Here is a 26677-nt window from a genome sequence, read left to right on the forward strand (position 1 = left end):
ATCAATAAAGGTCTTGCCAACTTTTCCTGGCTGATAATCTTTTGGTATACTTGACGATTTAGACCTAAGCATTTTTTTTGAAATGGGTTATGGGTTTCTGCTTATTTTCTTGAACAGAAAATCAGAAAGCTTTGCCTTTGGCCCTTTGGGTAGTTATTCCGCGCGCCTTAGTTCAATAAGCCGTTATGATTCTTGGCCTCTTTTTTTTTTCTTTTAATATTTCCTCTTTTGATTTTTCTTCTTCTTTTTAATGGGCGAGTTTTCATGTTTTAGAATACGAACATTAGTTTGTTATTATTCCCACGTCCAACCTGTGCTAATATCACTGTTCAAATTGACTGAGTGTTTAACAAAACGAAATCACACAAAAGAAAGAAAAAGAACAGTCCGCTCAGGCTGGAAAGAGCAGGGAGAAAAATATTAAGGGGTATCATATTGTCACCTAAACTATTACTATAAAAATTAGGGTAGGGGCAGGCAGCGCTTTTTCTTTCTTTTCAGATTAAAAATCACGTGCTATGCACAATGATTTTGTTGTACGGTTAATTTTAGACGAAAAATGTTAACTATGGACCAAACTTGTTCATTTTAGGACACATTAGGGATGTTCTTTGTTAGCCATAATATGCTAAGGATGTACTTGAATCTTCAGCTATACTTTAAAGGATGATTTTCGTCAAAACCTCAAATTCCCATTGCCAAGACTTGAATCTATTAAGGTTTCCTCCACACTCCTTTCTTGGCTTGACATGGACTTGTCAACTTGCCCTTTCTGTAATCTCACAGTTCTCACCCTTGAACTCGAAAGGTATACTCGTAAAAGTTCGCTTGTCTACTCTTATTTTCTTTTCTTTGTGCTTGTTTGTTATTTTGTTACTATGTTCTATGCCAATTGCTAATTTTTTCTTTCACATTTGACACTATTAATACAGACACGCAAACAATCACTTCGACGATGAAGACATTTCCAACGACTTGGAATTGGCACAAGAAATTGCCCTTGCCTCCTCAAGTCCACCTTATTTCCAGGTACCCCTTTTTCTCTTTGTGAATGAACTATTATACTGCTTTTTTATTAATTTGACTATCTACACAATGGCCATCACCATTTTTGTAACCCTTAAGGACATATTTGACTAATGAACCTCTTTGGGGCCAAAACTCCAAAATCTAAAAGTAGGGTTAGGGTTTCATACTTCTCGTTAATAATAGGGTAAGCTTTCGAACTGCCGTTAGCAATGTGGGATGGATAAGCATCTTTACCAATGATATGGGTGCTTTTGTTATTTGCTAGCTGGTTTTATCATTAGGAAGCAGCTTTGGAGCAGCATTAAAGTTGTCTCCGTGTGACCTACATGTCACGGGTTCGAGGCATGGAATGAGCCATTAATATTTGCATCAGAGTAGGCTTCCTACATTATACCCCTTGGGGTGCGTCCCTTCCCCGGACCTGTGTGAACGCGAGATGCTTCTTGCACCAAGCTGCCCTTTTCTTAATCATTTCGTAGATAACCTTATAGTCTGAAATTGGTTAACGTCTCTTGTAAATATATCTTTAATTGTAACTATGATTGCAAAATTTCATATGGAACATTCTTCTATGTGGATCTGGCAGAAGCTGGTTTTTTGACTTCCTAATAAGTTATTTTTTAAGGTAACAACTTGTATACATCTATCATTAGCACGAAGGCAGTGCTAAATCCCGTGTTACTGTTAAAAAACAAGAAAGTGTATCCTTGTTCTTCTTACAAGGACTCTGTAGCGTCTAGGATAGACTATACATGGTCTACAAGTTGTCCTTCTAACAATTTACAAGGACTTCCTAATAAAATATGCATAACACTTCCAAGATTTTGCCTAATTGTCTTTATTAATCGTGACTTTTGCTATGTTGCATTCTGAAGGGGTTTTTCCTCCTTGATTAATTAAAAGTTTTAAGGATTTGCCTAACTTTTTCAACATTATTTATAACTTTTGTTAAGTTACAATTTGAAGGAGGAATTGAAGGTCTCTTCTTCCTTCAAATTTTACTATATTTTTAATGATTTTCTTACTTTTTGACATTTGGTACCTTTGTTAAGTTACATTGAAGGATTATTCCTCTTTCATATTAGTTAATTTTTATAAGGATTTGCCTAACTTTTTTCATGTTACCTGTAACTTTGTTAAGTTACATTTTGAAGGTTTTCTTTCCTCCTTCAAATTTAATCAAAAATTTTGAGAATTTGCCTAACTTTTTTCAGCGTTACACTTCGAGTTTCTTTTCTTTTCCTCCGTCAAATTTTATAGAACTGTTCCTACCTCCATAAATTTTGGAGTCAAATTTGTATTTTTTGGCTGAAAATGTTTAAGAATTTTAGAGCAATAAAATTTCTAATACTCTGATTGTACTTTAAATTGGTAAAATTTGGCCCCCAAAGATGGCTTGTTACACAAGATGGGATATAGGGTCCTAAAAATAATGAAAAGGTTGTAACCTTGTTTTTTGCTAGCTCTAATTCTAAAGACTTGTTTACCTGATCATCAGGTTGATGATGCCATGCAGTGTGAAACCAGTTCTCGGAAGAATCATGAGAATAGTTTCTTGAAATGTGATGCCAAAAATTGCACACCTGGAGAGAAAGATATAACTGAAAAGATAAGGATTTTAGCTAGTGTGCAGATCAAAGAAATCTGCCCTCAGATTGGACAAGGCTTGATGGATTTGTTGAAGAACTGTTTAGAGTTGGAGACTGAAAAGACCACCACTATTTTGTGTGGTTTTGTTGATCATTTTCAAAGCAGCCCTTCAGAGGATTTTGGGTGGGGTTGTGGGTGGCGTAATATCCAGATGCTTAGTTCTCACTTGCTTAAGCAACATCAAGAAGCAAGGGAGGTGTTGTATGGAGGTTCTGGGTTTGTACCTGACATCCCTTCACTCCAAAGATGGCTTGAAATTGCTTGGCAAAGAGGCTTTGATAAACAGGGCTCAGAAGACTTTGATCAAGCAATTTATGGCAAAAGAAATTGGATTGGAACAACAGAATGTGCTACACTCTTCCGTTCGTTTGGGGTTCGGGCCAGAATAGTGGACTTTATAAGCCATGAAATAGTCTCTAGTTCTAATGGAGTCGGGAAATATGTCAGTAAGATGTCACCACAGGTTTATGGACCAATGGATAGATATCTGTCCAAAAAGAAAAATGATATATCTGAAGCTGTTTCTATTTCGTACGATGTAAAGGCTAAGCCTAGGGTCCAACAGGCACTCATTGATTGGGTGTGGAGTTACTTCTCTGACAATGAATTAAAGAAATCAAGCAATCATAGTATCCTAGTCAGTCAAAAAGCGTAAGTGAATTTAGTCAACAACTGTATTTCCTTGATTAACTAGGACATATGCAATCATCCTTATTTGTCCATGAATTTCCTTTCCCGAGTTGTTTCATCAGCATTATCTCTTTTGGTAGTGGAATCGCTTATAAGCTTCACTGAAACAGGCCCTTGTACTTCCAGCATGATGGCCATTCAAGAACCATCGTCGGGATTCAAAGTAGATGTCAGAGAAATGGGTCAATACATTACAATCTATTGATCTTAGATCCAGGTCATGTAAGTATATGCACATGCATTGATAAGCGATTGCCATCTCTGTTACTGCTTTGTTCTTTAAGCACATCCCTGATGGCTGTATTGCCATACTTCTTGAAAGGAGTTTTGAGTCATCCCTGATGACCGTATTTGGCATATTCTTGAAAGGTGTATGTTACATCTACATCCCTAGTCTCCTCTTCCCTAGTTAAATGATTATAATGATTTTATTTACTGTTATAAACCATTTTCTTGTTATCTTGCTGGTGCTACTGCATTTTTCACCTCTCTACCTTCTCAAAGTAGGGATAAGGTCTGCGTATACACTACATTCCCCAGAACCCACTCGTGGGATTACACTGGGTTTGTTGTTGTTATTGTATTAACTGAAGATGGAACAGCATATTACATTAATGTTGGTTTTATGATTCAGAAAGTTGGCTATGCTTCATCACTTCCTCTTTTGGCAGTTGGTTTCATGGTTTAACCTGCTTATGTATCATTGGTTCCAGAACTAAGAAGTCCTAAGGGATTTTTGACTTTTGCATTAAATGTGTTGTTAAGGGTATTCTTACATTATCAATTTATCTGCAATTGTATTATGTGGTCTAGATAGGCACATATGAGCGATTTGTGACTGTGCTGCTCTCATTTAATGGAGCTGTGCTGCAAATGTGCACACTTATTAAAGGCTATCGTGTAAGGTTCTCAATCATGTTTCCTTGCATGTTGTAGTTCTCATCACTTAAGGTTAAGACATGATTTGGGAATGCCTGAGATGGGACAGTTATCAAAATATTTTTCTTTCTCCTCCCTCCCTCCCTTGTTGAGAAGAAATCAAATGATGCTGTTCATTGCAAAGCTATTTAATGCCCTTCCAAGTTAGGGCAAAAGCTGAAAGACTTCTGATTTTATTGTTCTTTTTACTCATACATTTTGTCAAAATATCAAATTGCTGGGGGGCCTTCCATGTTCCCTTTATGATAAATCATCTATAATAGCTCTAGATTACTTACCAGAAGTTCCACTATGCCATGTCTCAGCCAACAGAATCCCTGGCAAAATCTCTTAAAGAAAATGCCGGTTGGCAAAAGCTAGTAAAAAGAGGTGTCCACACCCTGAAGAAGCCATTATATCAGGTATTACTGCATTTCAACCGTCTGGCATTTATTTGAGTGTCCTGTGTTATGCTATCAATTAACATACTATTTCTCTTGCAGTTGTGTTTTATTGATCCTGGAATTGCCTCTGGGGAAGAGATGGAAAGACTAAAGAATCTACACAGTGTCCGTGTTGAAGTTTAGTCCTAAAATCTAAAGGATGTACAATATCCACCTTGGATTTTAGACAAAATCTTAAGGGGATGCTCTTTCCCTACATGTAACAATCCTGTGTACTCAGCCATTGTGGATATGAAATATAAGTTAACTGTTTTACCATATGATTTCTTCATATAATAGCTACTTAGACACTAAGCTCTTTTATCTACCAAAACGAGAAAAAAGATTTGGGAGGTGGAAGTGTGTTAAGGTCCCTAGTTTTGAATCTGAGTCACTAGACGATTAACAAGAAAATCAGGCCCAACACACAGGTCTCGGCCCTTGTTCTTATTCCTTGGCTTGCCTATAATTGCTGAATTTTGCAATTTACTAAAAGGGAATTGCAGACCTTGGAACTCATTTGGGAGAGTGTCTAATCTCTTTACTTTAAGGGAGATTGAACCTGTTTCACTGATAGACGTTAACTCTCTTAAATGGCGTCTTGCAACTTACAATAGCAAGAATCGTAACAAAACAAATTTAAAAAATTATCTAGAATCCTAACTCACTGGTTGCAATAATAGCAAAGTCCTAACAAAATAAAAATAGCAAGAGCTGTAATTCACTTAGGAAATATATCTAAATCTAACTAAATAAGTCAACACCTATCAATCCCATATGGCCATATCTGCCCTATCTGGTATATCTTTTCTCAACATATGCAACAGTGTGAAAACTAACAAATATATGGTATACATGAGGGCGACCCCTATCTGGTATATTTTATTCAATTATCAGTGTGCTTCAGTTTTCCCCCCTATACTTTGGAGCCTAACAAATCTTGAATAAATACCATCTATTTCTGCCATCAGGTTTGAGTGGCTACCCTTTTCTACAATCTTACCTTTGTCCATAACAATTATAGTATCTGAATTTATTATTGTGGAAAGCCTCGTGTGCCACTGTGACTTGTGTCACTTTTGTGCCCCCAAAACTGTTTAGTTTCATTGATTCCAGTGCACTCACCACTGCCCTTTCTGACTCGGTATCTAAGGCACTTGTTGCTTCATCCAACAGCATTATTCTTGGCTTTTTGAGCAAGGCCCTTGCTATTACTATTCTCTGTTTTTGCCCTCCAGAAAGTTGGGAACCCTTCTCCCCCACAAGAGTATCATATCCGTCAGGCAAGTTACTTATAAACTCATGTATGTGTGCTGACCTTGACACCTCCACTATTTCAGCTTCTGATGCTCTTTCACTCCCATAGCAGATATTTTCTCTAATTGAGCAGCTAAACAGAAGTGGCTCCTGTTGTACCAATCCAATCTGTGCCCTTAACTTTCTAAGATTGTAATATCTTATATCCTTGCCATCGATCAGAACTTTTCCCTCGTTAATATCATAGAATCTCAATAACAATGCCACAATTGAAGATTTTCCAGCTCCACCTTTGCCCAACAAGTGCCACCTTTAATCCAGCTTCAATTTGTAGACTGAAATTGTTGAGAACTATTACTTTTGGTCTCGATGGATAACAAAACTGGACATTTATGAACTCAATTTCTCCTTTAATGGTTTCGTGTTCTGAAGTATCTGGGGTGTCTGGTATAATTTCTGTGCACCGGTCAAGATTTTGGAATACAGGTTTTAGTACATCTATGGCTGATAGTACTGTGGGTATCAGTGTCCATAGTTCTGTAATTGAGGGTACAGTTAGGGAGAATATCTGGTATGCCCTTATCCCATTCTCAAAGCTGGCTTGGTTCCTGTCGACAAGAATTGTTGTGTACCACAAGGCTACTGCATGAGCTATGTTCCATAAGCAGAGAGAAGTGCCTTGGATAATTCCAAATTTGATGCTTTCTGTCTTCCCTTTCCTAAGTGGCCTCTTCAAAGACAGTTTGGCCTTCTCAAGTATCTGCTCTTCGTGGCAAAAAGACGCAACAGTTTTTATATTAGTTGCAGATTCAGAAGCTAGGGCAACAAGTTCTGAGTGTGCTAGAGTACCATCACCAGAAAATCCTTTAGCTGACTTTGCTTGAATGAGGCCACCTATGAAGTGGCATGGCATCACAGCCCAGGCTACCAGACTCATTCTCCAATTAACTATCATGCTGACAGTTGTTGCAATCACTATGGATGAAATGCACTGAACAATGACAGACATGCGGTCAGATATTATGATCTTGACTGTGGATGTGTCGCTGACTATCCTTGATGTAACTGATCCAATACTGTTTTCGGGCTTTTCAAACCAAGCTAGTTCATTTCGTAGTGTGGCTGCAAGTAGTTTTTGAAATATCATAAACGTCAACTTTTATGGCAAAACAAAGTTTCTGCGTAGGGAACAAAACTGAAGGTAAAATAGCCATGGAGAAAGGAGGAAATGGAAGGGAAAAAAACAGAAATTGATGTATCTGATCTTCCAGGAGTTTATGTAAGTAGGATACCTGTATACAAAGCTCGCCTGAGATTTGTCATGGCCTTTTCTCCAACTATTCCAAATAAGTAATGCTGCAAAGTGTTAGCAAACAAAGAAAGCACCCCAATTGAAGCAAATATTGCTGAATACAGAGCTACTTTCTCCTTTGAATCAGGATGGTAATATGCCACTCCTATCGTAATGATGAAGAACCCAAAAAAAGGTTTGGAGATGCCTGCAAAAGCTGCTGCTAAGGAGCCAATAGTAGTCTTTATGATCTCTTTCTCAGTCAAGGCAAACCAGATTCTGAAGAATATATGTGTTTCTTTTTTCTGGATTTGCTCCTTCTCAGGAAGTTCCTTAACCTCTCTTTTGCTTTCCCTTGGCTCATCAGGTTGCTCATCGTCCTGAGATGAATCCTCTTTTATCGGAAGAGTCTTCTTTTTTGTAACTTCCGACCTGTCAATTAAATGTATTTCATTTAAGCTCAACCAGTTTAATTTGTAACGATGAATATGTATTTGTTGTTGTTTGTTGGCAGTACCTCCTTGGTACTTGCCTTAATAAAATTACCTTATTTTATCCAAAAAAGGAAAAAGAAATTGTAACGATGAATATGAAGTGGAGTATAATCTGACCTGGTTTGACATTCTTCACTGATGTGCTGCATGCTAAATAAGCTATTGTAGGATGTACTCGTAACTAATAGGTTATGATGTGTTCCTGTCTCCACTACTTTCCCGTTCTCAACAATAGCTATCATATCTGCATTAACAATAGTTACATTCTGTGCGCAATTAAGATGACTGTTCTGCCTTGCGCTGCTGTTTCAAGTGCTTCTTGAACTTGCTTCTCCGACTCTGTGTCAAGTGCACTGGTGCCTTCATCAAGCAAAAGAATTGGAGGATTCTTTAAGATTGATCTTGCTATTGCAATTCTTTGTTTCTGTCCACCTGATAGTTGCCGACCACTTTGCCCTACCTAGGAGAGAACATTACAGGAAAGCTAATTTAGCATGCATCGGTTTTTTCATGGAAGCTGTGCTAATACAAGAATTAGTGCCTAGTTTAGAATGTACTTTGAGGTCATGCTTTAAAGCTACTTTTCTTCTGATTATCATTCTGGGAGGATGACAGAGGAGCATGAACTATTTCTTCAGATACTGATAAGAATTTGGAATCCTCAATTTAGGGCATTTGGCTCTTGATGTCCTATAGTAGTAATTAGTAAATTTTAGCGTTAATCGTATTCCGCCATTAGATTTCAAGTTATTACTTTAGGGATTTTCTTACGCGAGTAACCATCTTTGATTATCAAATGGTTTCATCTTATGTCAGAGTACTTCTAATATGGGGTTGTATGTGGTAACCAGCTGTTCTTATTCGCCTTCTTTCTTTCATTGTCCTACTGTGCCATACAGGAAAATTGAATAAGGAAACAGCACTTTCAGCTTTCAGGTGATCTTAACAAATGCTCTCTTGAGCAAAATGCTTATACTACAGCTGAAATTGGTGTTCATGGAATTATATTGGTTCGTTTGAATTGTATGTCTACTGTAGGAAAGCTGTATGTTCTCATCCTTCTATTTTAGCAATCTCTTACTGTCAATGTCTCAAAAGGATCTAACAGGGAAGTCATTTACCGTGGTTTGGGTAAAGGCAGTAAGACTTGCTAGGTGCACACCTTTTTCCTCCGGGCGTTCTCAAGCCCGAGACATGCCTTTGGGTGCCCTTTTTGTTTCTGAAGTGGAGAAGCAGAAACTCTCTTTTTTTCCCCCTGATCATGAGGAGGAGCAAAACTTATCATGATCTGGCTTTGGTTGGCAAGCTATGCGCATAAGTTCTTTTTTAATTGAATCTTGCCTTTTTAGAGTTCATAAAGGTCTAATCAGCTTCTGATTATCCCAGCTAATTAAGGATTCTCTGCAGATGAGAGTTCGAACTATGCTGATGCAAAAAATAATGCTAATATCTTTAGTTTTAGAATGAGAAGTCAACACCTAAGAATTTCATTAGGATGCGAACATTAGCTTTTGGTACTTCTTGTTGTTTTATTTCTCGAAATACATTTATATTTTTGTTCTGTTTCATTTGGCCCCTTAGATGTTTCTAACTGAATTGTTGGATTCAGGAGACACTCTCAGATGTTTCTCCTCAACTTTGATTCTTTAGGAATCTACTACGTTATGAACTAGCATGTTCAAGTAATTGTAGACAGGTGTGGTGGTCTGTCTTTTTTGATGAAGCTAGAAAAGTCTTTTCATGTATGAACTATCATTAGAGGATATAAGGCTTACCTAAATTCATGTGGTAGCTAACTTGTTCTATTTATGAGTATCTTTCTCCTCATCTTCCTCTTTTTCCTTCCTTTAGCAACACCTCTAATTGACCTTATGAATTGTAGAAACATTTTTTTATTATTATATTAATTTTCCTGTTTCTTCCAGCATGATTCTTCCATTACTCCATGACCAAATAGGAAATTTAATCATTCATTTAATTGAAAATATGCAGAACTCAATACCACAAACTGTCTAAATGGCTATATTTCTTTTTTCTAGAATCAACCTAATGAAACAGTTATCATTATCTGAGTGCTAGTGGTCTGACCTCTGTTAGATATTGATCCGTTAACTGGGATATGAAAGCATGTGCATTTGCCAAGAGGGTAGCTCTCTCAATCTGTTGATCATCTGCATTGATGTTTCCCATCTTAATGTTATCTTTGATGCTGCCAGCGAATAGTGATGGCTCCTGGGAAACTACTCCTATGTTTCTTCTAAGAAACTTTAAATCAAGATCCTTGATGTTGTGGTTGTCAAGGAGAATATCACCTGATGGTTTATATACACAGTGAGTTTTTGGATTACACGTCTGAGATTTGTAATTAATAGTGAATATATGACCAACCTCTCATGGGATCGTAAAATCTCATTAGTAGTGACATGATGGTGCTTTTACCGCACCCCCTACTTCCAACAAGTGCCACTACTTTTCCCGCTGGAATTGTCAAAGAAAACCCTCGAAGAACCAACTTCTCCTGCCGTGATGGGTAAGCAAAGTGTACATCCTGTAACTTGATTTCGCCATCGATTACTTCAAATGTCATCCTTCCGGAGTCAGCATTTATTGTGGGTTTTCTGTCAATCATCTGGAAAACTTCTCTTCCGGCTGCTTTTGCTTGATTGAAGATTTGTATATCTGGTGCAGCATACGTAAGTGATCTGAAATTTGAGAAAGAAAACAAAAACTCATCTAGTTGCTGCTTCTAAGATACTTGGTTTTTCTTTTTCATAATACGAAGCGTCTGTATATAGAATATGAAGTTTTGGCTCTTACATTGCTCCAAAGAGGATGCTCATAACTGCAGCTATGACATCTCCTCCACTGGACCTCCTGGCTGCTACTACAACAGCTCCCACCCACACAATAAGAGCCCACGAACTGAAAGTTATTGTTTGGAACATGCCTGTCCCAAGAGCTTTAATAAATGCTTCTTTCTTGCTTATGCTCATTTGTCTTTCTGTGCAGTCTGAGAACGATTTGATTGATAGATTCTCTCCAACAAAAGCAAATACAGTTCTGATCTGGGAGATCGTCTGTCATATAGCATCAGATATGCAGTATGAAGAAATTGTCATCTGATATTGTAAAATAAGCTTGGCTCATTGGCCTATGCTTTATAATATGAGATCGTCACCAAAGAAATTACTATAACTTGTCACCTGTTCTACCATTGATGTGGCCTCTGACAGGTATGCCATTTTTTTATTCGAAATCACACTCATTCTCTTTGTATAACTGGCGCCAGTTAACATAATTAGTGGCACAACTAGTAAGGATAGGAGTGACACTTCCCAGCACGATATGAATGCAATCAAGACTCCAGAACCGAAAGTTGCAATGCATGATAGAAAATGTCCCAACTGTCATGGTAAAGGAAAAAATGTTAGGTTTAAATGGATGATATCAAGGTAAGTGCTAATATTAGATTATAAACAAGTTAGAGATTTGTGAGACTTCTTGATGTCTAAGATTTCATAAGGTAAATATTGTTAACTACATCTTTCCAACTGTTATGGATCGTCCTTGAACTCAATTTCGTGCGACAGGCAACTGGTACAACTCTGAGGAAGCAATTCTAAAATCTACTCAAATATTATTATTATTATTATTGTTGTTGTTGTTGTTGTTGTTGTTGTTGTTGTTGTTGTTGTTGTTGTTGTTGTTGTTGTTGTTGTTGTTGTTGTTGTTGTTGGTGGTGGTGGTGGTGGTGGTGGTGGTGGTGGTGGTGTTGTTGTTGTTGTTGTTGGTGGCGGTGGTGGTGGTGGGGGGGTGTAAGGTAGTTTTTCCAATTAAAGTGACATTATTCGAAATGAGATTATTTAATATTAAATTTGTTGTTGTTGGTGGTGGTGGTGGTGGTGGTGGTGGTGGTGGTGGTAGTGGTGGTAGTGGTGTTGTTGTTGTTGTTGTTGGTGGTGGTGGTGGTTGTGGTGGTGGTGGGGGTGTAAGGTAGTTTTTCCAATTAAAGTGACATTATTCGAAATGAGATTATTTAATTTAAATTTTTTAGAGTCGCCACTTGGAATATTTTAATTGGTGTCCCAAGTCACCGGTTTATTTTAAATCCCAAATCGAGGAAAAATCGACTTTCCTTTTGAAGTCTACGAACCAGAAATTCTGAGTAAGGAATTCTGTTAACCCGGGAGAAGGTGTTAGGCATTCCCGGATTCCGTGGTTCTAGCACGGTCGCTTAAACTATTACAATTGGCCTATTATCTGATTTTAAAACATGTTTCAACCTATGGTATATTTTTTAACTTATTAGCCGCTTTTAATTAATTTTAGGAAAATTCAACGTCATCTAAAACACGTCTTGAAACACGTCACATGAAATGCACCCGCGGTCCACGACACATTTTATCTAATGTTGTTGAGATTTGGATTTGGGTCAAATGAAATGCACACCCGAGTTTAGGAAATTAATTTTTAAAAATAGCGCGCCTAAAGTAACTACGCACTTTCAAGTTTGCGAGAGCCATGAAAAATTCAACTAAATGGCACGTCTCGATTTCTAAGGAATAAAATTAATTAAATGAGGGCCATGAGTTTTGAGATTTTATTTGGCATGGCGCGCCTCGATTATTCTAAAGGATTGTATTCAATTTAAAGCAAACTACAAATGTTCATGATTATGTTTCTTCCTAAAACTACTTTGAGATTATTGTAAGGTCATGATTTATGAATATGAAATTATTATTGAAGAAATATATGAGTTGAGTTATTATGGACCTAATCACCCATGTCGGTATAAAATTTGCTATTGACTTAACATCTTTTAATTTGGATCCAAGTTATTACATCGTTCTCTCTCCATTTTGAATACATCTTCCTATCTTTCCCTATGAACTACAATCTCATTGAAGAAACTCATTCTGTCTCTCACGAATTCTATTTTTTTGATGTTCTTCCTTCATTTTCTGTTCATATCTTTCAAGTTGGTAGATAACCAAAATATAATATACAAATCAAAAGGAAATACGGTAAAAGAAAAATAATGAAAATATTGGTTAAGAAAAGAATGAACCTTTTATAGATGAAGATCTTATTCAATACATATGGGCAAAAAACCATCAAATTTAATGTGCAAACGAACCACAATCAGAGGCAACGAGCGGAAACCTTTCGAACTGAACTCGACTTCGACTTCTTCGGACTATCTTTTAAATTGAGTTTGAAGCTTTTGGATTTGATTTTTGGTGTGATTTAGCTCTTGTTTTTGAGGTATTTTTTTTTTTGTCTTAAACAAGGTAATGAATGGCTATTTTTTTTTTTTAAAGAAATAGGTAGAAAGAATGAAACTAGTAGAAATTCTCTTTAACATAGAAAAAGAAAATTTGTTTTCTCTAAATTTCCTCCCCTCCTCCCTCTTTTTTTTCTTCAAATATTTCTCTTCTATTTATAGGAGAATTTTCGAAAATTTTCAGATTTTTTTTAATTATTTTTTTATTTTTTATTTAAAAGAAATCCCACTTACATTTTGCTTTTCTTTTTTTATAAAAAGAATTCTCACCTTTATTTACTTTTATTTTTTAAATTGCAACTTTAATTACTTTTATCTTATTTAAAATCCCACTTTTTTTTTACCTTTTTAAAAGAGAATTCCACTTATTTTACTTTTCTTAAAAAAACAATCCACTTTCTTTTGCTTTTCTATTTAAAAAATTCTACCTTATTTTACTTTAAATTTTTTAAATTTTCAGCTACCTTTATATTTATTTTTTAATGCCAACATTCTTTTACTTTTTTTAAAAAAAAATTCCACAAAACTTTACTTTTATTTTTTAAATTTTCCACTTTCTTTTACTTTTTTAAAAGAGAATTCCACCTACTTTTACTTTTATTTTTTCTAATTCCATACTTCCCTTTTTCTTATTTTTTTAAATCTCTCCCGAAAATTAAAAAAAAATTAATATTTTTCGGATTTTTTTTAAAAATAAAAAAATAAAATAAAATATTAATAATAATAATTCACCCTCTAAAATTTTGTATTTTTAACCTATAATAAAAAGTGTAACAAAGCTAAAAATTGTAGGTTAAAAACCCTAAAATATTTACATAGAAGAAGTGACAAAAAACAAAAAAAAAATTAAATATTGTCAAAAATTAGGTGCTCACAGCTGCCCCTCTTTGCTTGGAAACATGAAAAGTTTTCAAGCAAAGATAAGGTGAGCCATGTGACTAATTTTTGAACATATCTTTATTTAAAAGAGAAGAAATAAGGATAAGAGAAAAGAGAAAGGGTGCAACCGAGTCTTGATTTTGGACAGCCTACATATCCCGGGTTATAAAGGAATCAGGTCGCGTGTAGTTCAAGAAAAAATGATGGAGTGATGAGTTCGAGAGTCGAGTGAGGTCCCGTCGAGGCTCCGATCTGTGGTCCTATAATTACATCAAAATCAAAAAAGACTAACTAAGCTTATCAGCTACAAGTTAAAAGATTCCTATCTATGAGTCTTCTGAAGCTTGATCTTGAGTCTTGGCTGGTTCTTCATGCAGATTCTGATCTGAATCTCGATGCTCATCAGTTGTAGGTGTTGGTTCTTTCTTCTTCTGCTTTTCGGATCAAGGCGGGACATGCGAAGCTTGTGACATCAATCATATCTTGAGCAACCAGCATCTTTATTCGCTTCCACAACTTAAGTTCACTTCTTTTTGTTCTTTTTCTTCTTTTCTTTGTTTTGGATTGAGTCTCATTCTTTTGGTCATCTCAAACTCTGTGCCTCGGGGTAAAACCTGCTCAGACACCAAAAACAAACAAACGAACGAAATTTTTCTGCCCTAGTTTTCACGAGGAAAATTTCGTGAATTATTGTAGCAAACCCTACACTATTTGTCTATTGAAAGCAATAAAATAAAGATCGTGTGTCTTTAGGAGAAACAGATTAGGGAGTGGAGCTCTATATCTATAAAAAATCAGAGAGGGAGTGGAGACCCCGTGTTGGAAAAGGCGACTAGGGGATGGAGACCCTATGTCTAAAAATAATCTCAACTAGGGAGTGGAGATACTATGTTGGCAAAAGGCGACTAGGGGATGGAGACCCTATGTCTAAAAATAATCTCAACTAGGGATTGGTGACCTTATGTTGTCAAAATACGACTAGGGGATGGAGACCATATGTCTAAAAATAATCACAACTAGGAATTGAAGCCCTATGTTGGCAAAAGGCGACTAGGGAATGGAGACCCTATGTTTAAAAATCTCAACTAGGCCCTATGTCTAAAAATCTCAACTAGGAGTTGGAGACCCTAGGTTGGCAAAAAGGCAACTAGGGAATGGAGACCCTATGTCTAAAATCTCAACTTAGGGATTGGAGCCCTAATGTTGGCAAAAGGGTGACTAGGAATGGAGGCCCTATGTCTAAAATCTCAACTTAGGGATTGGAGCCCTAATGTTGGCAAAAGGCGACTAGGGAATGGAGGCCCTATGTCTAAAAATCTCAACTCACGAATTGGAGCCCTAATGTTGGCAAAATGCGACTAGGGAATGGAGGCCCTATTCTAAAATCTCAACTTAGGGATTGAAGCCCTAATGTTGGCAAAAGGCAACTAGGGAATGGAGGCCCTATGTCTAAAAATCTCAACTTAGGGATTGGAGCCCTAATGTTGGCAAAAGGCGACTAGGAAATGGAGGCCCTATGTCTAAAAATCTCAACTTAGGTATTGTAGCCCTAATATTGGCAAAAGACGACAAGGGAATGGAGGCCCTATGTCTAAAAATCTCAACTAGGGGTTGGAGACCCTATGTTGGCAAAAAGGCGACTAAGGAATGGATACCCTATGTCTAAAATCTCAACTTAGGGATTGGAGCTCTAATGTTGGCAAAAAGCGACTAGGGAATGGAGGTCCTATTTCTAAAAATCTCAACTAGGAGTTGGAGACCCTAGGTTGGCAAAAAGGCGACTAGGGAATGGAGGCCCTATGTCTAAAATCTCAACTTAGGGATTGGAGCCCTAATGTTGGCAAAAGGGTGACTAGGAATGGAGGCCCTATGTCTAAAATCTCAACTTAGGGATTGGAGCCCTAATGTTGGCAAAAGGCGACTAGAGAATGGAGGACCTATGTCTAAGAATCTCAACTTAGGGATTGGAGCCCTAATGTTAGCAAAAGGCGACTAGGGAATGGAGGCCCTATGTCTAAAAATCTTAACTCAGGGATTGGAGCCCTAATGATGGCAAAAAGGCGACTAGGGAATGGAGGTCCTATGTCTAAAATCTCAATTTAGGAATTGGAGCCCTAATGTTGGCAAAAGGAGACTAGGGAATGGAGGCCATATGTCTAAAAATCTCAACTCACGGATTGGAGCCCTAATGTTGGCAAAAGGCGACTAGGGAATGGAGACCCTTTTCTAAAATCTCAACTTAGGGATTGAAGCCCTAATGATGGCAAAAGGCAACTAGGGAATGGAGGCCCTATGTCTAAAAATCTCAACTTAGAAATTGGAGCCCTAATGTTGGCAAAAGGCGACTAGGAAATGGAGGCCCTATGTCTAACAATCTCAACTTAGAGATTGGAGCCATAATATTGGCAAAAGACGACTAGGGAATGGAGGCCCTATTCTAAAATCTCAACTTAGGGATTGAAGCCCTAATGTTGGCAAAAGGCAACTAGGGAATGGAGGCCCTATGTCTAAAAATCTCAACTTAGGGATTGGAGCCCTAATGTTGGCAAAAGTCGACTAGGAAATGGAGGCCCTATGTCTAAAAATCTCAACTTAGGGATTGGAACCATAATGTTGGCAACAAGGCGACTAGGGAATGGAGGCATTATGTCTAAAATCTCAACTTAGGGATTGGAACCCTAATGTTGGCAAAAGGCGACTAGGGAATGGAGGCCCTATGTCTAAAAATATCAACTCAGGGATTGGAGCCCTAATGTTGGCAAAAAGGAGACTAGGGAATGGAGGCATTATGTCTAAAATCTCAACTTAGGGATTGGAGCCCTAATGTTGGCAAAAGGCGACTAGGGAATGGAGGCCCTGTGTCTAAAAATCTCAACTTAGGGATTAGAGCCCTAATATTGGCAAAACGCCACTAGGGAATGGAGGCCCTATGTCTAGAAAACTCAACTAAGGGTTGGAGACCCTAGGTTGGCAAAGGCGACTAGAAAATAGAGTCCCTATGTCTAAAATCTCAACTTAGGGATTGGAACCCTAATGTTGGCAAAAGGGCGACTAGGGAATGAAGGCCTTATGTCTAAAAATCTCAACTCAGGGATTGGAGCTCTAATGTTGGCAAAAAGGCGACTAGGGAATGGAGGCCCTATGTCTAAAATCTCAACTTAGGGATTGGAGCCCTAATGTTGGCAAAAGGCGACTAGGGAATGGAGGCCCTATGTCTAAAAATCTCAACTCAAGGATTGGAGCCCTAATGTTGGCAAAAAGGCGACTAGGGAATGGAGGCCCTATGTCTAAAATCTCAACTTAGGGATTGGAACCCTAATGTTGGCAAAAGATGACTAGGGAATGGAGGCCCTATGTCTAAAAATCTCAACTTAGGGATTGGAACTATAATGTTGGCAACAAGGCGACTAGGGAATGGAGGCATTATGTCTAAAATCTCAACTTAGGGATTGGAGCCCTAATGTTGGCAAAAGGCGACTAGGGAATGGAGGCCCTATGCCTAAAAATCTCAACTTAGGAATTAGAGCCCTAATATTGGCAAAAGGCGACTAGGGAATGGAGGCCCTATGTCTAGAAAACTTAACTAAGGGTTGGAGACCCTAGGTTGGCAAAAAGGCGACTAGGAAATAGGGTCCCTATGTCTAAAATTTCAACTTAGGGATTGGAACCCTAATGTTGGCAAAAGGGCGACAAGGGAATGGAGGCCCTATGTCTAAAAGTCTCAAATCAGGGATTGGAGCCCTAATGTTGGCAAAAAGGCGACTAGGGAATGGAGGCCCTATGTCTAAAATCTCAACTTAGGGATTGGAGCCCTAATGTTGGCAAAAAGGCGACTAGGGAATGGAGGCATTATGTCTAAAATCTCAACTTAGGGATTGGAGCCCTAATGTTGGCAAAAGGCGACTAGGGAATGGAGGCCCTGTGTCTAAAAATCTCAACTTAGGGATTAGAGCCCTAATATTGGCAAAACGCCACTAGGGAATGGAGGCCCTATGTCTAGAAAACTCAACTAAGGGTTGGAGACCCTAGGTTGGCAAAGGCGACTAGAAAATAGAGACTAGGGAATGGAGGCCCTATGTCTAAAAATCTCAACTCACGAATTGGAGCCCTAATGTTGGCAAAAGGCGACTAGGGAATGGAGGCCCTATTCTAAAATCTCAACTTAGGGATTGAAGCCCTAATGTTGGCAAAAGGCAACTAGGGAATGGAGGCCCTATGTCTAAAAATCTCAACTTAGGGATTGGAGCCCTAATGTTGGCAAAAGGCGACTAGGAAATGGAGGCCCTATGTCTAAAAATCTCAACTTAGGTATTGTAGCCCTAATATTGGCAAAAGACGACAAGGGAATGGAGGCCCTATGTCTAAAAATCTCAACTAGGGGTTGGAGACCCTATGTTGGCAAAAAGGCGACTAAGGAATGGATACCCTATGTCTAAAATCTCAACTTAGGGATTGGAGCTCTAATGTTGGCCAAAAGCGACTAGGGAATGGAGGTCCTATTTCTAAAAATCTCAACTAGGAGTTGGAGACCCTAGGTTGGCAAAAAGGCGACTAGGGAATGGAGGCCCTATGTCTAAAATCTCAACTTAGGGATTGGAGCCCTAATGTTGGCAAAAGGGTGACTAGGAATGGAGGCCCTATGTCTAAAATCTCAACTTAGGGATTGGAGCCCTAATGTTGGCAAAAGGCGACTAGAGAATGGAGGACCTATGTCTAAGAATCTCAACTTAGGGATTGGAGCTCTAATGTTAGCAAAAGGCGACTAGGGAATGGAGGCCCTATGTCTAAAAATCTTAACTCAGGGATTGGAGCCCTAATGATGGCAAAAAGGCGACTAGGGAATGGAGGTCCTATGTCTAAAATCTCAATTTAGGAATTGGAGCCCTAATGTTGGCAAAAGGAGACTAGGGAATGGAGGCCATATGTCTAAAAATCTCAACTCACGGATTGGAGCCCTAATGTTGGCAAAAGGCGACTAGGGAATGGAGACCCTTTTCTAAAATCTCAACTTAGGGATTGAAGCCCTAATGATGGCAAAAGGCAACTAGGGAATGGAGGCCCTATGTCTAAAAATCTCAACTTAGAAATTGGAGCCCTAATGTTGGCAAAAGGCGACTAGGAAATGGAGGCCCTATGTCTAACAATCTCAACTTAGAGATTGGAGCCATAATATTGGCAAAAGACGACTAGGGAATGGAGGCCCTATTCTAAAATCTCAACTTAGGGATTGAAGCCCTAATGTTGGCAAAAGGCAACTAGGGAATGGAGGCCCTATGTCTAAAAATCTCAACTTAGGGATTGGAGCCCTAATGTTGGCAAAAGTCGACTAGGAAATGGAGGCCCTATGTCTAAAAATCTCAACTTAGGGATTAGAACCATAATGTTGGCAACAAGGCGACTAGGGAATGGAGGCATTATGTCTAAAATCTCAACTTAGGGATTGGAACCCTAATGTTGGCAAAAGGCGACTAGGGAATGGAGGCCCTATGTCTAAAAATATCAACTCAGGGATTGGAGCCCTAATGTTGGCAAAAGGGAGACTAGGGAATGGAGGCATTATGTCTAAAATCTCAACTTAGGGATTGGAGCCCTAATGTTGGCAAAAGGCGACTAGGGAATGGAGGCCCTGTGTCTAAAAATCTCAACTTAGGGATTAGAGCCCTAATATTGGCAAACCACTAGGGAATGGAGGCCCTATGTCTAGAAAACTCAACTAAGGGTTGGAGACCCTAGGTTGGCAAAGGCGACTAGAAAATAGAGTCCCTATGTCTAAAATCTCAACTTAGGGATTGGAACCCTAATGTTGGCAAAAGGGCGACTAGGGAATGAAGGCCCTATGTCTAAAAATCTCAACTCAGGGATTGGAGCTCTAATGTTGGCAAAAAGGCGACTAGGGAATGGAGGCCCTATGTCTAAAATCTCAACTTAGGGATTGGAGCCCTAATGTTGGCAAAAGGCGACTAGGGAATGGAGGCCCTATGTCTAAAAATCTCAACTCAAGGATTGGAGCCCTAATGTTGGCAAAAAGGCGACTAGGGTATGGAGGCCCTATGTCTAAAATCTCAACTTAGGGATTGGAACCCTAATGTTGGCAAAAGACGACTAGGGAATGGAGGCCCTATGTCTAAAAATCTCAACTTAGGGATTGGAACTATAATGTTGGCAACAAGGCGACTAGGGAATGGAGGCATTATGTCTAAAATCTCAACTTAGGGATTGGAGCCCTAATGTTGGCAAAAGGCGACTAGGGAATGGAGGCCCTATGCCTAAAAATCTCAACTTAGGAATTAGAGCCCTAATATTGGCAAAAGGCGACTAGGGAATGGAGGCCCTATGTCTAGAAAACTTAACTAAGGGTTGGAGACCCTAGGTTGGCAAAAAGGCGACTAGGAAATAGGGTCCCTATGTCTAAAATTTCAACTTAGGGATTGGAACCCTAATGTTGGCAAAAGGGCGACTAGGGAATGGAGGCCCTATGTCTAAAAGTCTCAAATCAGGGATTGGAGCCCTAATGTTGGCAAAAAGGCGACTAGGGAATGGAGGCCCTATGTCTAAAATCTCAACTTAGGGATTGGAGCCCTAATGTTGGCAAAAGGCGACTAGGGAATGGAGGCCCTATGTCTAAAAATCTCAACTCAGGGATTGGAGCCCTAATGTTGGCAAAAAGGCGACTAGGGAATGGAGGCCCTATGTCTAAAATCTCAACTTAGGGATTGGAGCCCTAATGTTGGCAAAAGGCGACTAGGGAATGGAGGCCCTATGTCTAAAAATCTCAACTCAGGGATTGGAGCCCTAATGTTGCCAAAAGGAGACTAGGGAATGGAGGCCCTATGTCTGAAAATCTCAACTTAGGGATTGAAGCCCTAATGTTGGCAACAAGGCGACTAGGGAATGGAGGCCCTATGTCTAAAATCTCAACTGAGGGATTAGAGCCCTAATGTTGGCAAAAGGAGACTAGGGAATGGAGGCCTTATGTCTAAAAATTTCAACTTAGGGATTGAAACCCTAATGTTGGCAAAAGGTGACTAGGGAGTGGAGGCCCTATGTCTAAAAATCTCAACTTAGGGATTGGAGCCCTAATGTTGGGAAAAAGGTTAAAGATTGATATTGGGGCTTCTAAACTGCCCTTCTTTTTTTTATTTTTCTTTTTTATTTTCTTTTTATTTATTTTCTTTCAGTTCAATTCATTTTTTTAGTAAAAAAATGCAGGAAAGTATTTGGAGGAGACTTCCCTTTTGGGTTGATTATTGTTGCAAAGCTGTTTCTAGCGCTTGCACATTTCCTTTTCCATTTTGGTTGCACCTGCTTCTTGCACGGTTGTTTTGGATTGCACATGTTTTAATTTTTCAAACAAAGAACAATTGTTAGTTTGAAACGATGGTTGGTTTTGTGGCCTTGACTGAATTGATCACTTGATCGTGGCCCAACTCTCCTGGTGAGACCCCTGCCATTTGCCGGCTTTTCTGAAGATTGATCTCTCTCCTAAAACTGAGGAACTCAACTTTCCAAACTTTCCATATGACGGTTCAACCACGTGGGGCTTTGGTCTTTTCATCTTATTCTGCCTCTAAGGGATTTTGACTTTGATTTCTTTTCATTTTCAATGACTTTGATTTCAAAGTATCGGCCATCATGGCCAGTCGGGATCGACTTGATGCACCCGCTGAGGCTGGGTACTTTTCTTTGAACTTGGCTTTTGTTAAGCAGAACCCAGTAAGACCAATCTTTCCACCTTTTCTTTGTTTTAGTTTCATAACAGAGTTAGACCGAAAGAGATTCAAAGAAAAATAAAATAAAGGACAAGAAAGTGAATTTAAGAAGAAATGTCCCTTTCAGGGAGGAAAGAAAGACTTATCTGGAGCGCATGCGGACTTCAATAGACATGACATGCTTCTTGGACTGGATACCTGATCTGCACAACTATCCAACTTCTCATAAACCCATTGCAACCCGTGTTTTAAAACCAAGAAACTTTTCCAGGACTCTTTCAGTACTAATGGTGGTGAGGGGTTTCTTTTTTTTCGATCAACGGCGCACTTTGCGGGTTTTCGCCAATCGACCTCTCTCATTTCTCTTCTCACCGTCGCCTTATAGTGCTCTTTACGAGTTTTCACTGACAAGACTCTCTCATTTTCAATTTCTCTGTTCACCGTCGACTTATGGTGCCCGTGGGTTTTCACCAATAAGACTCTCTCATTTTATTTCTCTCATCTTGATTGTATCAGATCCAAACAGCTGCATTCTCTGATTTTAAAAACCTTTCGCCGATTGATCGGAAAGACTTGAACAAGGTTTGGGTAAAAAGAGTTGGATCGAATTACAACTTTGGAACCGTTCAGGCGGGATCATCGCCGAACCATTATAACATCTGCCCCAGTTTCACTTTTGGGGAAAATTTGATTTTATTTTGGTGTGACTGAACCCCAGGAGAGAGGCTGCCTACGTATCCTTTCGGAACCAAGTCGAACATAGTTTAGGGAACTTTGTTTTTGATTTTGTTTTTTCTTTCCTTTTTTTTGTTTTTTTCCCGAGTTTTAAAGAGGGTAATGAAAGAAAAGTAACCGGCTCAAAGGGTTAGCAAAAGGATTGGAGTGTTTGGGGTAGCGAGAATGAAAGCCTTCATCATCCCAATCGGATAGTGCTATTGCTGCAGAAGGACTAGACATAGTATCTTTTGACTGCGTCTACGTTCACAGCTGCCTCGGGGTCGTTTCCTTCGATATCTTCCAGATATAACGCTCCTCTTGGAAATATTTTTCGGATAATGTATGGGCCTTTCCAGTTAGGAGCAAATTTTCCTTTTGCTTCTTGATGATGAGGAAGAATACACCTTAAAACAAGTTGTCCCACTTCAAAATTTCTGGGCCGTACTTTCTTGTTGTAAGCACGGACCATTCTTTGTTGGTACAACTGCCCGTGGCAGACTGCGGCCATTCGCTTTTCATCAATCAGGGTTAACTATTCCAGATGGGCTTTGACCCACTCACTGTCTTCAATTTCAGCTTCAATAATGATCCGGAGAGAAGGGATTTCAGCTTCCGCAGGTATTACGACTTCAGTGCCGTAAACCAAAAGGTACGGGGTTGCTTTGACCGACGTGCACACAATAATGCGATACCCCAACAATGAAAAAGGCAACTTTTTATGCCACTACCTGGAACTTTGAATCATCTTTCTCAAAATCTTTTTGATGTTCTTGTTTGCTGCTTCGACGACATCATTGGCTTTAGGCCGATAAGGAGTAGAGTTCCGATGCGTTATCTTGAATTGTTCGCATATCTCCCCCATCAAATGACTATTCAAGTTTGCAGCATTATCTGTGATAATAGTTGCAGGAATGCCAAAATGGCAGATAAGATTGGAGTGCACAAAATCTACCACAGCTTTCTTGGTGACAGATTTGAGAGTGATTTCTCCAACCCATTTCGTGAAATAGTCGATGGAGACCAATATGAATCTATGCCCATTTGAGGCTTTTGGCTCGATTGGCCCAATGACGTCCATGCCCCAAGCAACAAATGGCCAAGGCGCTGACATGGGATACAACTCTGTGGGAGGTGCATGAATCAAATCATCGTGCACCTGACACTGATGACATTTCCGAACAAAACTGAAGCAGTCTTTTTCCATGGTCATCCAGTAATAACCCGCTCGAAGGATTTTCTTTGCCAAAACATGCCCGTTCATGTGGGGTCCGCACACTCCTGCGTGCGCTTCGTACATGATTCTTCCGGCTTCTTCGGCGCCAAAACATCTTAACAAGTTGAGGTCCGGGGTCCTTTTGTACAAGACATCACCACTCAAAAAGAAACCACTTGCATGCCATCTAATGGTTCTCTTTTGGTCTCCACTGGCTTGTTCGGGGTATTCTTTGGTTTTCAAAAATCTTTTGATGTCATGATACCATGGCTGAATATTTGGTTCTGCCTCAACCGTATTACAGTAGCCATACCTTTCCCTGATTTGGATTTCCAAGGGATCAATATGGGCATTGCCTGGGTATGGCAGCATCGAGGCCAAAGTAGCAAGTGCATCGGTCAGTTCATTATGACAATGAGGGATGTATCTAAACTCTATTGACTTGAACCGCTTGCTAAGATCTTCTACATTTTGCCTGTAGGGAATAAGTTTGACATCTCGAGTCTCTCATTCTCCTTGGGCTTGTCGGATAATCAGATCTGAATCTCCCATGATTAACAATTCTTCGATATCTTGGTCAATTGCCATGTTCATACCCATAATGCAGGCTTCATACTCGGCGGTGTTGTTTGTGCAGAAAAACTAAAGCCGGTCCGTGGCTGGATAATACTGACCAGTGGGTGAGATCAAGATTGCCCCGATTCCAACACCTTTTGCGTTTACCGCTCCATCAAAGAACATTTTCCAATTATTAATATCTTCGGATATTGCCTCAGCTGAATTTGCCTCTTCATCCGGGAAGTAGGTGCTCAAAGGTTGGTATTCATCATCAACCGGGTTTTCAGCCAGGTGATCTGCTAATGCCTGTGCTTTCATTGTTATGCGAGTGACGTAGACTATGTCAAATTCCGTGAGCAGGATCTGCCATTTCGCTAACCTCCCAGTGGACATTGGCTTCTGGAATATATATTTTAAAGGATCCAACCTGGTTATGAGGTAAGTGGTGTAGGCCTGCAAATAATCCCTCAGCTTCTGAGCGACCCAAGTTAAAGCGCAACAAGTTCTTTCCAGTAAAGTGTACTTGGCTTCATAACTGGTAAACTTCTTGCTCAAATAGTAAATGTCCTGCTCTCGCTTTTCGGTCATATCATGTTTCCCGAGGACACAGTCGAAAGAATTTTCCAAGACGGTCAGATACAGGAACAGAGGCCTCTTTGGCTCAGGTGGGACCACCACTGGTGGATTCGATAGATATTCCTTGATTTTATTGAAAGCTTCTTGGCACTCGTTTGTCCATTTGATCGCCGCATCTTTCTTTAACAACTTGAATATGGGTTCACACGTGGAGGTCAACTGGGCAATGAACCGGCTGATGTAGTTCAATCTACCCAACAAACTCATAACATCCTTCTTGGTTTTCAGAGGAGGCAAATCCCGAATGGACTTTATCTTTGTTGGGTCTAACTCAATGCCCCTTCGGCTGACTACGAAACCCAAGAGTTGGCCAGATGGGACTCCAAATGCGCACTTGACAGGGTTTAGCTTCAAATCATATTTGCGTAGCCGCTCAAAGAATTTTCTCAAGTCCCGAACATGGTCATCCTGAGTTTTGGATTTGATGATTACATCGTCCACGTATATCTCTATATTTTGGTGCATCATATCATGAAAAATGGCAGTCATGGCCCTCATGTAGGTTGCCCCGGCGTTCTTCAGACCAAATGGCATGACTCTGTAACAGTATGTACCCCATGGTGTGGTAAAAGCTATCTTTTCTGCATCTTCTTCATCCATCAACACCTGGTGATATCCTGCGTAACAATCTACGAAGGACTATATCTCATGTTTGGCACAATTATCAACAAGGATGTGGATGTTCGGAAAAGGGAAGTTATCTTTGGGACTTGCCTTGTTTAAATATCTGTAATCCACACACACCCGGGTCTTCCCATATTTATTTGGCACTGGAACTACATTAGCTAGCCATGTGGTATACCGAACTCCTCGGATCACCCCCGCTTTCAGCTGTTTTGTGACTTCTTCTTTGATCTTGTCACTGATGTCAATTTTAAACATTCTTTGCTTTTGTTGGACAGGGGGTAGTCGGGGTAAGTCGGCAACTTATGAACCACCAAATCAACACTTAGTCTTGGCATGTCGTCATATGACCAAGCAAACACATCTTTGAACTCAAACAGGAGTTGGATTAATGCGTCCCGAGTTTTTCCATCTGTGTGAATGCTTATCTTGGTTTCCCTGATCTCTGCAGAACTGCCCAAATTAACCGGCTCGGTATCATTTAAGTTCGGCTTAGGTTTATTCTTAAATTGTTCCAATTCTCGATTTATTTCCCTAAAAGCCTCTTCTTCATCGTATTCCGGTTCTTGGTTCATTATTTCACAGTTAGATAACGTGTTTGGATCTGGGCATGAAGTCCGCAAGCATGTCATGTTATTTACAGCCACATTATTAGAACTGAAAGAAGAAATAAAAGAGAAAAATAACTGAATCAGAAAGAATAAAGAAAGATGAACGATGAAATATTGATTTCATTTCATTGAATTTGAAGATAACAGGGTTTAGATTGGAAATTAAAAGACAGGAAACTAAAGAAAACATCCGAGTTACACCCTGGAATAACTCGTGATGCAGAAAAAGTGGCAGGACAGGTCTACCGGGATTCCCACCTGATTGGGAATGGCGTGGCCTTCCAATTCTGCAGTTTGGCATTAGGTCCCATATACATCACCTCAGCGGTGCTTGAGCCTTCCCCTGGTTGAACCATGTGGGCTTCATACAGTATCTTCCTCATGGCCCCACAAATTTCTTCGATTTCTTTAGCCGTAAAGGCCTTATCTTCCTCTTCCTCATTGTATTTCGTCTTGACAAATGTTCTATACAGATGCGGCACCGGCTGAGGCAAGACCCAACCATCATTCTTTCTATCATCTGCCCATTTTACATCAACTGGAGTAGGTCGGAAGCCTATCCCAAAGAACTTTTCACTGGCGGTCAGGGTGATAGGTTCAGCTATTCCTTGCAATGATTTCCCAAGCCCTTTCCCAGGTTTGTAGTCGTGCCTAATCATTTCTTTGGCCACCAT

General features: G+C 39.5%; 2 protein-coding genes across 2 annotated transcripts; one reads left to right on the forward strand and one right to left on the reverse strand.

Moving 5' to 3' along the window:
- Nucleotides 1-600: 600 nt before the first annotated feature.
- On the forward strand, nucleotides 601-5009 carry LOC104236442 (uncharacterized). Its single transcript, XM_009790365.2, has 6 exons — nucleotides 601-808; nucleotides 933-1029; nucleotides 2528-3330; nucleotides 3480-3591; nucleotides 4614-4709; nucleotides 4791-5009. Exons 1-6 carry the CDS (start codon nucleotides 750-752, stop codon nucleotides 4872-4874), a joined length of 1251 nt encoding a protein of 416 aa, XP_009788667.1. The 5' UTR covers nucleotides 601-749; the 3' UTR covers nucleotides 4875-5009.
- An 85-nt stretch (nucleotides 5010-5094) lies between these two features.
- On the reverse strand, nucleotides 5095-26677 carry LOC104236444 (ABC transporter B family member 14-like). Its single transcript, XM_009790367.2, is given in 14 exon segments — nucleotides 5095-5782; nucleotides 5784-6284; nucleotides 6286-7109; nucleotides 7280-7710; nucleotides 7890-8034; nucleotides 8037-8232; nucleotides 9861-10084; nucleotides 10161-10474; nucleotides 10590-10849; nucleotides 10976-11176; nucleotides 11314-11366; nucleotides 24249-24897; nucleotides 24979-25374; nucleotides 26324-26677. Coding segments are annotated over 14 exon segments (4707 nt in total). The 3' UTR covers nucleotides 5095-5623.

The sequence above is a fragment of the Nicotiana sylvestris genome, chromosome 6 (assembly GCF_000393655.2).
Source record: "Nicotiana sylvestris chromosome 6, ASM39365v2, whole genome shotgun sequence".
In the NCBI taxonomy this organism is placed as follows: domain Eukaryota; kingdom Viridiplantae; phylum Streptophyta; class Magnoliopsida; order Solanales; family Solanaceae; genus Nicotiana; species Nicotiana sylvestris.

Coding starts and splice junctions, on each gene's coding strand:
- LOC104236442 (XM_009790365.2), top strand. CDS start 750: ATGGACTTGTCAACTTGCCCTTTCTGTAATCTCACAGTTCTCACCCTT. Junction 809..932: donor CTCACCCTTGAACTCGAAAG/GTATACTCGTAA, acceptor CTATTAATACAG/ACACGCAAACAATCACTTCG. Junction 3,331..3,479: donor ATCCTAGTCAGTCAAAAAGC/GTAAGTGAATTT, acceptor TCACTGAAACAG/GCCCTTGTACTTCCAGCATG.